General features: G+C 42.1%; 1 protein-coding gene across 4 annotated transcripts in view; it reads left to right on the top strand.

The window, feature by feature from the left end:
* The window catches only part of SH3D21 (SH3 domain containing 21), a 65867-nt gene that overhangs the window by 25420 nt on the left and 23028 nt on the right, over positions 1–17419 (top strand). For all 4 annotated transcript variants that reach the window (XM_075604535.1, XM_075604534.1, XM_075604533.1 and 1 more), the window contains 7 exons: positions 1548–1638; positions 2324–2406; positions 4623–4665; positions 8448–8566; positions 9100–9198; positions 10265–10310; positions 13918–14013. In XM_075604535.1, coding sequence (XP_075460650.1) covers positions 1548–1638; positions 2324–2406; positions 4623–4665; positions 8448–8566; positions 9100–9198; positions 10265–10310; positions 13918–14013 — 577 coding nt within the window. The remainder of the gene's footprint in view (positions 1–1547; positions 1639–2323; positions 2407–4622; positions 4666–8447; positions 8567–9099; positions 9199–10264; positions 10311–13917; positions 14014–17419) is intronic.

Below are 17419 nucleotides of genomic sequence, written 5' to 3'. Positions count from 1 at the left end.
AGTATGTGTGTTTGTGTGTGTAGAGGGGGGGACGGGACTGCAGATTGTGTGTGTGTGTATATAGAGGAGGGCTGTGTGTATGCACAATTTCATTTTGATAAACACCTGCCGTAAAAGCAAAAGAATGTAGACAATCATGCTGATAAAAATCAATATTACTACAAAAGTGTTTGTCTTTTTTATGAAAAATGTAACAAAAAAACATTTAGCCTATAATGATAAAATCCCCTCAGAACAGGGCATTACTGGCCAATAATGCCCTGGCTGGGTTAAATTCCCTCAGCTTCGCCTCGCGCCTACAACTAATCAACATTATTGGCCAGTAATGCCTTGTTCTTCTGTGATTATTACTTAAATAATACTTTGTGAGTTACCTTTCATTTTCAAGTATGTCCTGGGAACAGAGTTATGGTAACAATACACGGTTACATTAAATGAACAGTGGTTATACATTCAATTTACAGACATTTCATGGACAATTAGAGATAATATGATTATGGGTGTAAGTAACAGTTACAGACAAGATAAAAATGGGAGACAGCTGCAGTCTTGAAAGCACTTATACTGGTGGCGGCTTTGAGAGTCTGGGGTCCGTTGTACCAAACGTAAGGTGCACGGTAACAGAAGGAAGAGCGACCGATTTTATTTGTTGAATCTTGAGACCGCATAGTCAGATCTAAGGCTGCGGTCCCAGTAATGTCTGTGACATGCGCGCCCGGCGGGGGGGGGGTGCGGCGCGTGCACAGCGCTAACCGCGATCTGCGGTCTGTGAGGGAGAGAGGGATCTTGCGACGGAAGGAGGCGTGGTCGGGGATTTGCGGGGGCGTGGCCATTACGTCACGCGGCTGGTTCGCCCTCATTGGGTGAACCGCCGGTGGGGGCGTGGCCACGCCTCTGTCGCAAGGTTTGAACTCAATTTGATTGAGTTGGAAAAAACCTTGCAGCACGGCGCGGCTGCACCTTCAGCCTGACGGTGCGTACTGGGCCCAGCCCCATTGAGGGGCGGTGCTTACACGCACAGCGCACGCTGCGCCGTGCGCACAGGCTGTTACTGGGACCGCAGCCTAAGGTGATAAGTGCATCTGCAGAAAGACATAAGAAATATAGGGGGTGTCCAGGGAAGATTAAAAAAAACCGGTGCATGGGTTGCATCAAAAAATGTATTGGAAAAGGATAAAGAACCTTTACATGTTTAGTGTAAAGGAAAGGAGGGGTGAAAGGTCTTAATAGAGGCTGTGAAATGTCTCTAGTTCATTGGCAAGGTACAGAAGGGAAATATTTTTCGGAGAAAAAACAGCTAGAACAAGGAGTTATCCATTGAAAATGGGGGTTGACAGACATAGATGAATAAAGAAATATAGGAAAAATGGAAAGGTAATGGGTGCATGGAACAACGTCCAGTAATGGCATTTAACAATGCCAGCGATAGTCAATTCGTGAATCTAAATGAAAAAGAAGATGGAAATCAAATAGGGTATGTGGTTATGAGGGCCAGGTGGACATGATCAGCTGACCAGCTTCTATCTTTCTACTCCTGACCCTTGTAGATTGAAGATGGTTGGTGGCTGGGCAAGAAGGGGGCTCTGGTTGGAGCCTTCCCATCCAACTTTGTGCAAGAAATTACTGAGCCGCCTCAAGGTAAGAGTGAGAAGGGGCCATGTTTAAAGGTTCCAGCTGCATTTATTTCCATGGAGGTCACAACATCAGTTTGCTTCAGCAAACAAGAAAGCAGTTTTGTCTCATTGGTTTGGAGTCGGCCTCACTGATTTCTAGGATCAGTGTTTGAGTCCTTAATGGTTGATATCTTAACTGTTTTTTGATGGTTTAATAAGAACCGACTTTTCTTGTACTATTTATAATATTAGAAAAGGCATGTTTTGAAAAAATATATAAAAGAATAGAATGAACTTGCACTCACCCTGTCTTATCTAACTTAGATAGATGTGCTAGGATCCTGCATCGATACCGCTGGGTACATACAACGACAAAAAAAAAACACCATATTGGATCAGCATTTCAAAAAGAAATGATTTATTTTTTAAGTGCTGATCCAATATGTTTTTTTTTTTTCCAAAACAATATAGACGTGCAATAAAAACTATATGTGGCCTGGAGAAGGTGTAGCTTAGTGGTAAGAACACTGCCTTTGAAGTGGGTGAATTGAGTTTGAATATCCCATTGTCTCGTTGTCAGCTCTCAATATGACCTCAGGGAAGTCACTTTATCTCTGTGCCTCAGGCATTCAAATCAGATTGTAAGCTCTTTGGAATGGGGACTTAATGTTTCATGAGAATATAATTATCATTCATTACTTTTTGTACAGATAAGGTGCCAAAGCCCAAGAAAAATAATAAACAGCGACCGAAAATGTTGGATGTCAATTTTAGTTCCAATGATGCAGAAAAGGTGAGATGTATGAATACTAAAAAACTGCAGATTTGAGATAAACAGCAATGGTTAGCCAGCAATAAAATGCATGTGGTCTACCCATCAACGTAGAGAAAAGTGTGTTCAAATGCACTGCTCTGTTTTTTTGGAGTAGAGCTGCGCGATACATAATAGCAGTTCCTTACATCTGATGCAGAATGTTAGAACTTCAGATACAGATACGGAGGATTTGTTATGGCAAATAAAAGTGAAAAAGAATAGTGCAGAGAGACACAGAATGTGATACATCTCATCATAATCTGTGCATCATATAACTCCTCCCCAACTCCTCCTACTGACTCTCCCCAAGGTGCAAACTGGGGCAGAGACACAGAATGTGATACATCTCATAATCTGTGCCCCATGTAACTCCTCCCCAACTCCTCCTACTGACACCCCCCAAGGTGCAAGCTGGGGCAGGGACGCAGGATGTGATACATCTCATTATAAACTGTGCCCCATGTAACTCCCCCCAACTCCTCCTACTGACGCTCCCCAAGGTGCTTGTTAGGACAGATGGGGCAAAATGCTTTGATACATAAGTGCAGGGGGAAGACGACCCGGTTTTGATACAAAATTGCCTTATTACATAGATCCCTAAATATGTATTATCTGTATTAGAACTCATTTACCAATTACTATGGCCCCTCTTTATGCACTGCCCCATGGCACTTAACTGTGGTGGCCGACTCCTTGCTGCCACCCTGCTTCTCCTGAATCGCAGCGTCAAGTGACACCACGGACGTCACCTGGCCATGGTAATGCGACGTCATGACGTCATTTGGCGACGCCGCGTTGCCATGGCAATGAAATGCCATGTGACATCACGCGGCAATTCGAAAGAAGAGGGAGGGCGGCAGCAAGGAGGCGGCCACCACAGCCAAGGGACTTCTTTCTGTTGAGTCACTGAAATTGCAATTATACTCAAAAGTCTTTCATTCAATCAAAAACATCAAAATCAAACAAAGAAGTTTCACTTAGTACACGCGACACACACATCCTTTGTTTGGTTGTTGGATGGGTTGCAAATGGTTTAATAGTTCAAGCTGACATGACTAATCTTTATTACTCTTTATGGTGCATGTGCATGCGTGCGTATGTGTGTATATATGTGTATGTGTGTGTATATATATATATATATATATATATATATATATATATATATATTTAATCAAATGGAAATACTACTGTGTGCTCACTTGCATGTCTTAGACAGGTCTTCAACCCTGCCTTTCACCATTATCACTCAGAACACAGTGCTTCCACTGCAGCAAGGGATTCTGGGAAATGACATGCAAATGAGCACACAGTGCCACCTTTTGCTTCAAAACCACGTGACATGGTCCCCTATAAGCTCATGCTTGCTGTATTTCACAGCTTTTGAGCACAGCCTGGGTTAAGATGCATAGCCAATATATATACACACACACTATATATATATATATATATATTTATATATATATATATATACACACACACACACACACACACACACACACACACACACACACACACACACACACACACACACACACACACACACACACTATAGCAGGGGTTGCTTGGCTTTCATCACCTTGACAAAGGTCCCGTTTGAGGACCGAAACGTTGGATATGATGTTTTGTTGAATAATACAGGATTTTTTGATATTCATTTGGAGAGCTGCCTCTGATATTCGTCCACGTGTGGTATCGTATTGCCTATATATATATATATATATATATATATATATATATATATATATATATATATATATATATATATATATATATATACACACATACACACACATACACACTATAGCAGGGGTTGCTTGGCTTTCTGATGTGATTGCTTTTGGATGCTTGGTATCCACACCCGAAATACAACTCCCAGCAGGCAGCTGGTAACTTCCGGTTTACTTACGTTATTATTTTCGTGACAATTTTCAGTTTTTTTCCCTATGAGATTTTTGTGGATGGTACTGTCACGAAAGAAATTTCACTTCAAAAGGCATCAATCACAAAGATTTAAATTGCTTAATGTGACTGTCATTGGGTCTCTAACAAGGGATAGTAATTATAAATCATTATTGGACATTCATCACTAGCTATCACACTGCCGCTTCATGTTATAATAAGTGGCTCTTGGGTACTTTCAGCTTCTGTCTGTAATCTCGCATTGCATGATTATTTCTCCCCCACCTTTATTACAGACAACACAAGATGATAATCCCAGAGTAAAGAACCATAACAAAGGTAAGCAGTCCAGGTGGGAAAGACCCGATTCCAACATTTAGAGGTGCAATCCCTGGTAGCTGACACCATTTACTAAACAATAAAAGACAAAAATACCCAATGCTATATCCAATGTGACAAAATACATAGTTCAATACTTCAATGTTAGTATTCTCATGAGTAAGGGTCATTTAGTTAAACCCTTTGGCCAAAGCGTTCATTATAAGCCTGCAGCCACTTCACGGCATGACCAGTATGCAGGTCCTAACTCTACCTGTGAAAATTCTCATTAACCTCTGCAGTGGGGGGAGAATGGCCTCAGTGGACCTGTCCTGCACAGTAACATGGAAAAACCTGCTACTTAAAAAGTGGGGAGGGGCGAGCTTAAACCCCGGGAGGAGGGGCCACTAACCTCCAAACAACTGATACCAGTTGAAAATTAAAATGAATGAATGACAAAAAATAAAAATATATATATAATGTGGTGGGTTATAGGGGTTACAGCTTGCAGGGACTGTGTTCATTAATTTAGTGAATAATGTAACAATGTCATTATCTGCCTAAGGCCTCGGACATGGTGCCGCAGACCGTGCGGACGTGAGCGATCAGACTGCCTTAAGGCAGTATTCGCATCCATGCGGCGTGCGGGCGGAAGCGGGAGGGAGCGCGCGTTGCGTGAGAAATCAGTTAAACTGAATTCTCAGCGCGTTAGACAGGTCACGTGAGCGGTTCGCCCCATGGGAGCGAACCAGCTCCGTGACGTCACTAGGAACGCCCCACCACGGCCCGTCTAGCATGACCAGGGAAAGCACCCGCTTTCCCACAGCCACAGCACGGGAGAAGGCACCATGGCCTCAGCCTCACAGAAATGTAACCGTGCTTAAAGCAAACGATTTGGCTGCTTTTGTTTATCTGAAAAGGAAGCAAAATCAATTTTCTTAGGGGCCTCAAAATGGGGGGGGTGGAGAGGGTGTATGCCAATCCCATGTTCTCTTTACTCTTATCCCACCCTGTCCTTATCAGAGATCAGAGAGACAATAAAGAATAGGCAGAGTTGCAGAAGGGGTTCTGCCTGTGCAAACTCCTGTAGAACACACACTGACATCAGGCACAAGGGAACAGCCAGAGGAAATCTAAGGCCTCGGGCATGGTCAGCGCTTATGCGCTGACCCGTGCTGAGGCGTGCTGCTGCTCGGCACTGAGCCCCTGCAGCCGCAATGAGAGCGGCTTTAGCAGGGGCTCGCACACGCGTCCGCATGCTTGGGGAAGTGTGTGTCTGACGGACTCTTGAGATTTTCCTGCTTGCCGGAGTGCAGGGCCGGTCACGTGAGTGGTTCGCCCAATGAGGGCGAACCAGCTCAGTGACGTCATTGGCCCGCCCCCAGACCCGCCACCGACACGCCCACGGACGGCGCGCTGTGTAAGGCCAGTGTGAGCCTCAGCGCGCCTCCGCACTGTTAAAGGCACTATGTCCCAGGCCTAACCCTCCCAAGTCTCAGCTCAGCATGCTTACAAACGAGCTTAAAAAAAAAAAAAAAAAAAAAAAAGATTGCGAAATAGTTTAGGTGTCAATTTTTGGTTTAAAAATAGTGTTGAATGGGCAAAAAGAGATCTCGTAAATTAGGTAAAAAATAAAATGCAAAATAAAAAGTGGAGCTCGGTGCAGAGTCCTGCTTTAAAACCACATTTTCGTTTTCGCTGTTTTGTGCAAAGTAATTATATACTGCCACCATTAGGTAAACATATAAAAGTTGTGAGTGATTATTATGGGGTAAGATTATTATTATTATTACACTGTGTTCGGTGAAAAAACTTGCTACATTTTCACAAGGAACAAATAAGTAAACCTTTCACTTTAGGGGCTTTTCCATGTTTCCAGGGAAACTGATCACATTAATACAGTTATTTATTTGTCTGTAATATAGGGCTGACCCTTTAAATCCTCCTCAATGCCACAGACACCTGCCTCGCATTGCAAAGCAATAAAGCATTGAGGCCCACATTCGCTAAAGAGTGCTACACTTTAGCACATCACAACTCCCATGCAAAGGAATGGGTGTAAAGGCGTGCTATATCTTAGCACCCTTTACTGAATATAGGCCTGAAAGTTGTAAGTATGAGGACACGCTTGCAATGTGAGCGCCTTTGTGATTACAATCAGAAAGCAATTTCCTGGAGGTGTTTTTCACATCCTGGGGAGGTTTTGCTGAATTCTTTCTTATCATCTTGCAAACATTGGTGGCTGCCAGCTTGCAACCAGCAACGTGCTGCCAGGGCCTCTCGCAGCCAACCGGGTATTTATTTCGAAACCTCTTTGTTGTTAGAAGGGCCAGCTTGTGCTGTCCTTCTGGCATTGAAGAGGTTAAACACGCTCCCTCTTTTATCACGGGTTAGCTTGTGTTGGCTTTATCTATAAATAAGATGGGCTGGGTGTGTAGGAGAGTCTGTCTGGCTTGGAAGGTAAAACCAGAACAGCTGTGATCTCACCGTAATGCTATGTAGCAAGTACAGACACATACCCGAGTGGTCCCATAAGCTTGTGCCAGATAAACCGTACAGATGCCATCTCTGCAATGTGCACATAGGTGTAGCTCAAATCTGGATAATGTACATAGTGCTTCTGCTTGCATACAGTATGTTCATGAAATGCAGTGATAAGCACACATTTTAAGTGGGCGAGATGCTCAAACTCCAGTAAATGACAAGAGAGAGTGTAGGGAACTTCCACATTTGAATGGCGGTTATACATAGATAGAGGACACAGTTAGAGATAGATAGATACACAGACATAAAGATCATTCGCTAGATACAGACTCCGATAGACAGATACACAGACACAGATAGATACACAGGTAGAGATACATAGGCACAGATAGATAGGTAGGTAGATAGATAGATACATAGTTACACAGATACATAGATAGATACAGAGACACAGATCGATAGATATATAGATACAGACACATACATAGACCGATTGATCGATAGATACAGTAGATAGATACACAGACAAATAGATCGATCGATAGATACACAGACACAGATAGACACATAGATAGAGGACATACTGTAGATATATAGACAGATACACAGCTAAATATGCCCATATAAAATATGCAGTGAAGCCACTTCCCAGTGCTGAGATCAGCTCTATCCAAGTGAACTGAACTTAAAACGTTCTAGAACCCTATTCAATATGTTCCGAAGCCACTTTCCTGCTGTAAAGTAAATTTGAGTCCCACTTAGGCTATGGCCATACAGCCTTCACCCGCACTGAGGTATGTGAAGGCTGTGACGTCACCCGCGTAAAGCAGGTGCGTTTTCGGCCCATGGTAATTGCGCCGTGCGGGGCGCACCTGGGGGCGTCACAGAGCTGCTTCGCCCTCATTGGCCGAAACGCTCATGTGACCTGGCTGTCGTGGCGAGAAATCAGTTTCAACTGATTTCTCGCGCAATGCGCGACCCTCCTGCTGCCGCCCGTGTGTGCCTGCGCGGTCTATGGGCGCGATCAATGCCTTTAGGCAATGTGATCGCGCCCCGCGCGGACACCTCCGCACCTGGTCTGCGCCAGTATGGGCCTGCCCTTATTTAAATGTAGCTGATATTGTCTCCAGCACTGGGAAGCAGCTCCACTGATAGGCTTTACATTTTTAACCCCTTGCGTTGCAATGCGTTGCATGCTTTGGCAGCATACGGGAGATATATAGCTGTATTTATATTAAGTCTGTGATCTGCATCTTTACCTGCCTATGGTATAATATCCTGCTTTTTCCTTAACAATGTCTTTGGCTTTCTGTCCCAAGACAACTCCTCTCCACCGCCCACCGTCAAAGAGTTCTGCAAGATCATGTTTGACTACATCCCATCTATGAAGGACGAGCTGGCTGTTAAGAAGGGAGACGTGGTGTTAATTCTCAGCAAGGTATGGAAGGGTGGGCTCAACCCCTCTCAAAATAAGGGAGGGGACAGGCATGTTGTAAAGACTGTTACAATGTCATCATCGGGGAAAGTCTCCACAGACTTACAATGACAGGAGCAAGCACAGAGAAAATAGCGTCAACTTCTAAGTATGAAGGACATTAATATAAAACATTCCAGGAGGTGAAATTTATTCCGATTTGATACCCAATGCAGGAAGTTTTTGAGGGGATATCCCATGAACGTCTATGGAGAATATCACTTCTTGTAGAGGGGAATCCCATAAGAGTTTATGGGAACAAATGATATTTTGTAGAGGTAGGAGGTGGTGGGGGTGGGTGGCCGTGAAAGTCTATGGGGATTAATCATTTCTTGTGCAGTGGTAAATCGTGAGATTATGGGGACAAGTCGAGGGTTCAGAAGTTATCTGGTCATCAGTAGAGGAAAGTAGCCTTGACCTGGGAAGCCACTTAGGGCTGGATGGGACCCCATTCTCTCCCATCCCAAGGCCTGTCTAATTCAGGTTCTATCCTTTAGGAAACAGAAGATGAAGGCTGGTGGCGAGGAGAACTTAATGGGGAAACAGGCCTGTTCCCAGACAACTTTGCTATATTGCTGCCTCCAAAGTCACACATTGTAAGTATCTGAAGGCGCTCCCTGTACCTATCGTAGCCTGTGGGTGGTGATATTATTGGCCAATTTGTTCGTCACTGTGGTATTTATTCCACTTTACTGAGTGTAATCAGAAGCAATGTCAAGCTCAGCTGCCATATATACTTCTTAAAATTAAGGGGCCTCTTTATTAAAGTCTACTGAGACAAGGAGCACCAGATGTAGCAAAGACAAGGAACTCAATTGATAAGAGTAATACAAATGTTTTGCTGCGGATACTTTGATGAGTAAACCCCAAAGCGCTTACAGTCATAACATTTACAGCTGCAAAGTGTGACTGATGTACAGTATTCAAAAAGCAACAGCACACGTCCTGACCCTAAACCGTAACACTGCTACTGCTACTGAACATACTGTAACTCTAAGTGCTGTATCAAACACTGCACTACAGTAACACATCACACATCCTGTCCCTCAATACTGCATTACACACTGCGATCCATTATCACAACATAATTCTAAAACACCATGAATTACACTACTGAATAGCACACTCTCTAAGTATTAATATAACACAATAGTTATGCACTCACAATAGTGCATTACACGCTTCGATACATTAATACAACACAATTCTAACACACACTGACCTACAATACTGCATGGCAACTGCTATAATTGAACAAAAACACAATATTAATGCACTCTGACCCACAATACAGCACTGTATTACACACTACAATATATTATTACAACATAATTCTAACACACCCTGACCTACAATACTGAATTACACACTACAGTACATTAACAGTACACAACACAATACCAACACATATTCTCACCCGCAATACAACATTACACACTGCTATACATTAACATAATACAACACTAGTACACGCTGACCCACAAAACTTAATTACACAATGTAGTACGGTGTAACACAACACTAACACGTCTTGACTCACAAATTCTCTTCTATTTAAAATTGAAAGTAAAATGACTGGAGTTGCCAATAATTAGACATGCGGCCTAGTTCTGCCTGTCATTAGTACCCGTAATCTGACCCACTTGTGTTTTTCTTTTCCAGAAAACCAATAAACTTCCCACACGGACCCCAACTGTGAAAGGACCAGGTGAGGTTAAAGCCGGCATCAGGTTTATATGTCTCAATTCCTATAAAACCTCACAATAATATTTGTTTCTTGCATAACGCTGACAGCATACACAGCGCTGTACATTGAATTCTCCAGGTACAATGTGTCCTTGTTCCAAAGAGCTTACAATCTCATGTTCATGCCTGAGGTACAGGGAGATAGAGGGACTTGCTTAAGGTCACAAGGATTTGACACTGGGTTCATCTATTTCAAAGGCAGCGACATTATCACTGAGCCACTCCTTTGGCTCCTACAGATGTAGCCAACGATATTGCAATGCATGGCGTGCTCCTGTGGGTGAAATAGTGAGAGCCCCTGTCACGTACGGCACCCCTGTGAGCACGTGTCTAGCATACAGGACAAGGGTTAATACTCCACTCACATGTGGACTATTATATATATATATAAATACAGTTCTTGGATTATAAAAACATGCAATTACAATAAATGCAGAACAGTTTCTCAAAATAACAGGATAAAACAGAGATTAGAAAACCCTATACATTACCCAAATGTCATAAGTTTTCTCCCAGAGAGGTCACTAGTGCAGGAATATGAGATATCACGTGTTTAGTCCAAACACACCTCTGTTGAAATCTAAATTTGTAATACATTGCTATTACTTGAATACATTCTTTTTCCCCATGGAAAAACATAAGCCCATCTCCGATGTAAATCAATGTTTAAACCTTTCTTCACTATCTGAATGCCCTCATAACTTTCCTTAACTAATACTTACACACACGTGAGTCACATCAATATATTCAGGCGCTCATGGCAGACGCGACAAGACTAAGCATGACCGTCTTATCCCTAAACTTGAGCAACATTTGAATATCTGAACATGCGATTCTGTGACACGATTACAGATTTGTAACTCTTATTATGAAGAGGAGATGACATCACATAATATTCTCATTTTTAATAAAGTCACTCTAATGTTGAATACTTTCTTAGCCACGCCCCCTGAACCGTGCAGAACCTTTCAGAGAATGCCTTTGAAACTAGCTCTAAAAAGATCATGTTTAGAAAGTTGTCACAAAGGGCATATTTTATTCCCAGCTCTGTCAAAACATATGTTATTATTTCTAGATTCAAATGATTTTTTAACACTAGGCCTGCCTAAGGTGTTACCAGGCCATAACCCATTGCTTTGTATTTTTAGCACTCAACTTCAATCAAGCCCCTTTGAAGCTCCCACAGATTCATGACAAGTCATAAACGCCAAATATTGTAGTTTTAAACCAAACTGATTGCACCATTAACACCTGAAGCACCAGATGGATTAAAATACATAATATCTCATGATATTATCACGATAAACCCCGTCCCTTCTCGCACGCGTTGTGTATGTCCCCCTGCAGCGCACAGTGGGTTGGGAGCAACGTTGGCTACATCTGTAGGTTGGGGCTCACTTCATAATGAACAAGAAAATGACACTAAAATGTACATATACGTTTAATTATATCATATGCACAGCGTATTGCAGAAAATACTTTACAATAGAGCAGTGATTCCCAACAGGGGGCTTGCGAGGTGTCTCCAAGTGGTTCTCCCCCACTAAATATTTAATGGCGGGTTTCAGGCAATATAGTGGGTTCCTGAGCCTGTGTGGGGACTGCACACTTGGTAAGGCCCCAAGCGGTTCCTTAGTGTGGGTGCTAAAGCTGTCACTTACAGCAGACGCTTCCAAAGTCGCACCCCATAATGCTTTGCATCCACATTGGAAAAGGCATTGTGGGGCGTGACTTTGGAAGCTCTCGCAGTGACTGGCAGCTATACAGGTACCACCCATGCTGCCTGCACACATCGAGGAGTAGTTTTGGGTGTTATTAAGCGTACCAACAGCACCTAGCCAAATACAATTCTCCCGTAATCCCTGTTTCGGTGCGTGTAAGCTCTTTTCTGTGGCTCCGGCCGAAATAAATACACTTTATTGTCCAATGGCCTGACAGAATGTTCTTTATTTTTGGGCATTAGTTACTGAATGTGCCTATACATTTTAGATATTTATATTAGATATTTGTCAAGCACCTCCCCTTTCAACATTCAAAGCCAAGCTGAAAACCGACCTCTTCAAGGAGCATTTTATCATTAAAATAAATCAGTTCAGTAGTATTAGATAATACTTACTACCTTTTTTTAAATTGTATTTTTTAAATTCAACTCAATGCCATTTTTAATGAGTTTTAATATACTGAGCATCCATTGATTTCTATAGCAGGTTTTAACACACTTCCCCAGAGATCTTTGCAACACTTTCCTGTTTGTGATCATTTGTTGTCAATATTCCCAGCAGTTTGAGCTGCAAACTGTAACAAGAGAAAATGTTACCGTAGTAATATAAGGATACATTGTAGCTGCTGAGTTACACCGTTTGAATGATTGATTGACAATGAAAAGCAGCCATTTAGTGAAGCCTGGGAAGTAGGATTTTTGCTGATCGATCACGGGTGTACGAATCCACCGGCAGCGTAGGTAATTTGTTTTCAATAAAAGTAATCAAAGGCTGCATATATTAAAAGGAAATTATTATTATTATTATTTCAAAATGGTTTTTTAAAGTGCCACTTGGTTTGCCTCTTTAAAAGTATCTTATAAATTGTCCTACACCTCTAATATGACCTCCAGATGCCCTTGACCTCCTTAACCCTGATCACTTTTAATAATGCACTTGTTCTCCAACTGTGTCTGTAAGCCTCACAGCACACCGCTTCGATTGTAAGCTCTTAAGGGCAGGGTCTCCCTTTGTCTTATGCCTTATGTTGCCATATGTGGCCATTTACTTGATGCGCTTATCCCCGTTGTTTGTACTTTATTTAACTCGTATTGTAAATTTGTAAAGCGCTGCGTACTTGGCACTACATAAAATTATACATACACAATGCCAGAATACTTTGGACCATGCATCATGCCCTGCTATAAGGCATGTTTTGGAAGAAGAAGTAACTGCAAGGTTAGAAAAAAATAACAACACTGACCTTTGAAGTGGTAGTGTCCAGTTAGCATGTTGGATGATAGAGCTTAGAGCCGCCCTGTACTACACTGCACCTGCAGCAAATTTCCTGAGCCAATCATAAAAAGTTCCACACACAACGCTCTATTGGTCAAAAGCCAGGACCCTTTGCAGAATGGAGCATTCTGATTGGCCATTGCCCAAGCCTTTGCATTCTAAAGGTGCATGTGGGTAGGCAACGATAGAGGCAAATGTATCATGTTCACACTTTTTGCAAGTATTTTTTTCTGCACCAGCAGCAGCTTTAAAACCCACACAGGAAGAGACATGAGCACAAGGAAACTGACATTCAGCTTTACATTTCCACATGCTCCATCTCTGACTGGTGCAACCAGGTATTTTAAAAGATCTTTCATGGGGGCAGCATACAATTTGTAACCACCTATAGAAGGCAGCAGACAAAGCATGGGCCTGAGAGTAACCCCCTATACTGCCAAAGGCACATGCTACTCACTTTGCTTCTCGCTCAGATATATACACATGTGATGGGTGTGAATTTTTGGGTTGGTGCTGCTCTGTATTGGAAAAGAGTTGAGGGATTTGGGCACATCTTCTCATTACCTTTTCTAGTCCTCCTTTCAGTGGTTAAAACTGACCTGTCGGTGATGGACAAGAAGATTCCAGAAGTCAACAGACCAGAGTCTCCTGCATCTAAGGGCCAGAAAGGTAAGTAAGTGATGCTAATCTGGAAGGGTCTTAAGAAAGCAGTTTCTGCTCTGTTATCCTTAACTCCTTGACTGCCAGGGGAGCCTGTAACACATTGTGGAACATTCTGTGGAAGGGTTCAGTAATGTCATAAAGCTCTGCGTCTCTTGTTAATATATGTATGTAGTATGTGATATATATTTTATTATATTTATTATATAAAGTTAATACTAAACGGTGTGCATACTTTTATATAGTGGTAACCATTTAAGCAGTGCACTACTACAGAATACACAAAATGCACCTAAGCAGAACGTTTAGCCCTACCCAAAAGAGCTTTTTTTTACTATACATACATACATTATACACACACTGTGTTCAGGACAAAAAGGGACCCCTATGGTTTTTCTTTATATCTTATATATTTCTCGCTCAATCCCCATGAAAAATGTCCTGAACTGTAGGTCTGTTATGTAGATTAACGCTATATAAGAAGCACAATGCAGGCAATCAACTGGTGCTAACAAAATTGGTGTCACTTATTATGTCAGCAAGTACCAGATACACTGCGGTAGGTTCATGTTCATTAAATAAGAAATAGAAGTTTTTGCTTCATAGCTCGTAAATGTGTTAAACTTTTATAATCTAACCTGAAACACTAAGATTACTATAAAGTTTCAGTTAAAAGTGTGTGCTCAAAATGTCCTCCTCCTGCTGAAACACCCGAAGATGAGAGCGCCGCTGTCTGATTGCATCATTGATAACGCGATAAAACAGCTGCTCTCACTCCTGAACGATACGTTCTTTTACAAATTGTTTTTTCAGTCCTCCTAGTGACCATCGTTTACAAGGAGACATTTTATGTAAGAGTTCGGGGCCATAATACTTTCTCTGTCTCAAGCACAGATTTAGGAAAGAGTAGAGTGATTCTCTGTCTCAAGCACCATTTTGTAAGTAGGCACTATGCACTTGATTATTTATTAGATTATCAAATAATTCTTAAATGTAATAATCTACTGTGACAGACCAGTAATTGCTCAAATTTTCATAAAACTTTAGTGATTGTTTTCTCAAGATATGCTGAAAAATAAAAAGGGCTCGTGTTTTTTTCTGTACCCAGGGTACACACACACACACACACACACACACACACACACACACACACACACACACACACACACACACACACACACACACACACACACACACACACACACACACACACACACACAATATTAATATACACACATTTTTGTGTTTATGCTATTGAACAAGTCTATAGTTTGTCAGTGCAACCAATACAGTAATTGTAAACTCCTGCTTTTTATCAATATACTGCACTATTTTTTGTACCTAGAGAATTTGTTGATGACACTGAGAAAATGTATTTCTGGGATTTTGGACTCTTGTGGCTGTGTCTATAGGGAAAGATTTAGAATTATTTGTAAGGTTATATTCTTTGTATTGAATTCTTTAAATTTTATATATTTAATATGCCACTTTTTGATTTTTATATACACATTTCCATTTTAGATGTAGGTTTATCTTTTTTTGCGCTTTCCCGTCTTCTTTTCACTTTATTTGTAGTGTGTGTATGTACAGTATGTATGTATATATATATATATATATACATATGTATGTATGTATGTCTTAATTTATATAGCGCCATTAATGTACATAGCGCTTCACAGCAGTAATACACGTGACAATCATATAAATAACAAATAGTACAAATAACAGATCATGGGAATAAGTGCTTCAGATATAAAAATAACATTGTAGAAGAGGATTCCCTGCTCCGAAGAGCTCACAATCTAATTGGTGGGGAGAAAGTACAGACACAGTAGTTGGGCATTCAGGTAAGTGCGTCGGTAGGGAGCCAAGCTTTATGTATCGTGTATAGTATTAGCCACGGTGCTATTCATATGCTTCTTTAAGCAAGTGTGCCTTAAGGTGGGTCTTAAAGGTGGATAGAGAGGGTGCTAGTCGGGTACTGAGGGGAAGGGCATTCCAGAGGTGCAGGTCAGAAAGTGAGAAAGGTTTAAGGACGGAGAAAGCATTAGATACAAAGGGGGTAGAGAGAAGATATCCTTGAGCAGAACACAAAAGTCGGGATGGTGCACAGCGAGAAATTAGGGCTGAGATGTAAGGAGGAGCAGAAGAGTGTAAAGCTTTAAAAGTGAGGAGGAGAATTGAGTTTGAGATGCGAGATTTGATAGGAAGCCAGGAGAGGGATTTCATCAGGGGAGACGATGAGACAGATTTAGGAAAGAGTAGAGTGATTCTGGCAGCAGCGTTTAGGATTGATTGTAGAGGAGACAGGTGAGAGGCAGGGAGGCCGGACAGCAGGAGGTTACAGTAATCGAGACGGGAGAGAATGAGGGCCTGAGTCAAAGTTTTAGCAGTCGAGTAACAGAGGAAAGGGCATATCTTTGTTATATTGCGGAGCGACAGGTTTTAGATATGTTTTGAATGTGAGGAGCGAATGTGAGAGAGGAGTCGAGTGTGACCCCTTGGCAGCGTGCTTGGGCTACTGTGTGAATGATGGTACTTCTAACAGTAATGTGGAAGGAGGTGGTAGGGCCAGGTTTGGGAGGAAGTATGAGGAGCTCTGATTTTGCCATGTTAAGTTTAAGTTGGCGGATGGCCATCCAGGATGATATTGAAGAGAGACATACAGAAACTTTGGTCTGTGCAGCAGGTGTAAGGTCAGGGGTTGAAAGGTAAATTTGTGTGTCATCAGCATAGAGGTGATATTTAAACCCAAGAGATGTGATTAGGTCACCTAGAGAAAGTGTGTACAGAGAAAAGAGAAGAGGTCTCAGGACAGAACCCTGGGGTACCCCCACAGAGAGTTCGATAGAGGAGGAGGCGGTGTTAGCAAAAGAGACCCTGAAAGTACGATGGGAGAGGTAAGAGGAGATCCAGGATAGAGCTTTGTTCCGAATACCAAGAGTATGGATAATGTGAAGGAGAAGAGGGTGGCCCATGGTGTCAAATGCTGCAAAGAGGTCGAGTAATATGAGCAGAGTGTTATCACCTCTGTCTTTGGCAGCATGGAGGTCTTTAGTTATTTTAGTGAGGGCTGTTTCAGTGGAGTGAGCAGTGCGGAAGCCAGATTGTAGAGGGTCTAGGAGAGAATGGGTGTTGAGAAAGTGAAGCAAGCGAGAGAATAGAAGACGTTCAAGAAGTTTAGAGGCAAAAGGCAGGAGGGAGACAGGTTGATAGTTAGAAAGACAGGTAGGGTCAAGCTTGCTGTTTTTGAGTAATGGTAGAACTGTTGCATGTTTTGAAGGAGGAGGAAAGGTAACAGAGTAGAGGGAAGATTTAAAAATGTCTGTGAGTGTAGGGATTATAGTAGGAGCAAGAGGTTTTAGGAGATGGGAGGGAATGGGATCAAGAGGGCAGGTGGTAGAGGGAGAAGAGG

Source organism: Ascaphus truei, chromosome 6, assembly GCF_040206685.1.
Source record: "Ascaphus truei isolate aAscTru1 chromosome 6, aAscTru1.hap1, whole genome shotgun sequence".
Lineage (NCBI taxonomy): Eukaryota > Metazoa > Chordata > Amphibia > Anura > Ascaphidae > Ascaphus > Ascaphus truei.
Note: the sequence above shows the minus strand (reverse complement) of the source record. Positions and strands in the feature narration are given on the sequence as shown.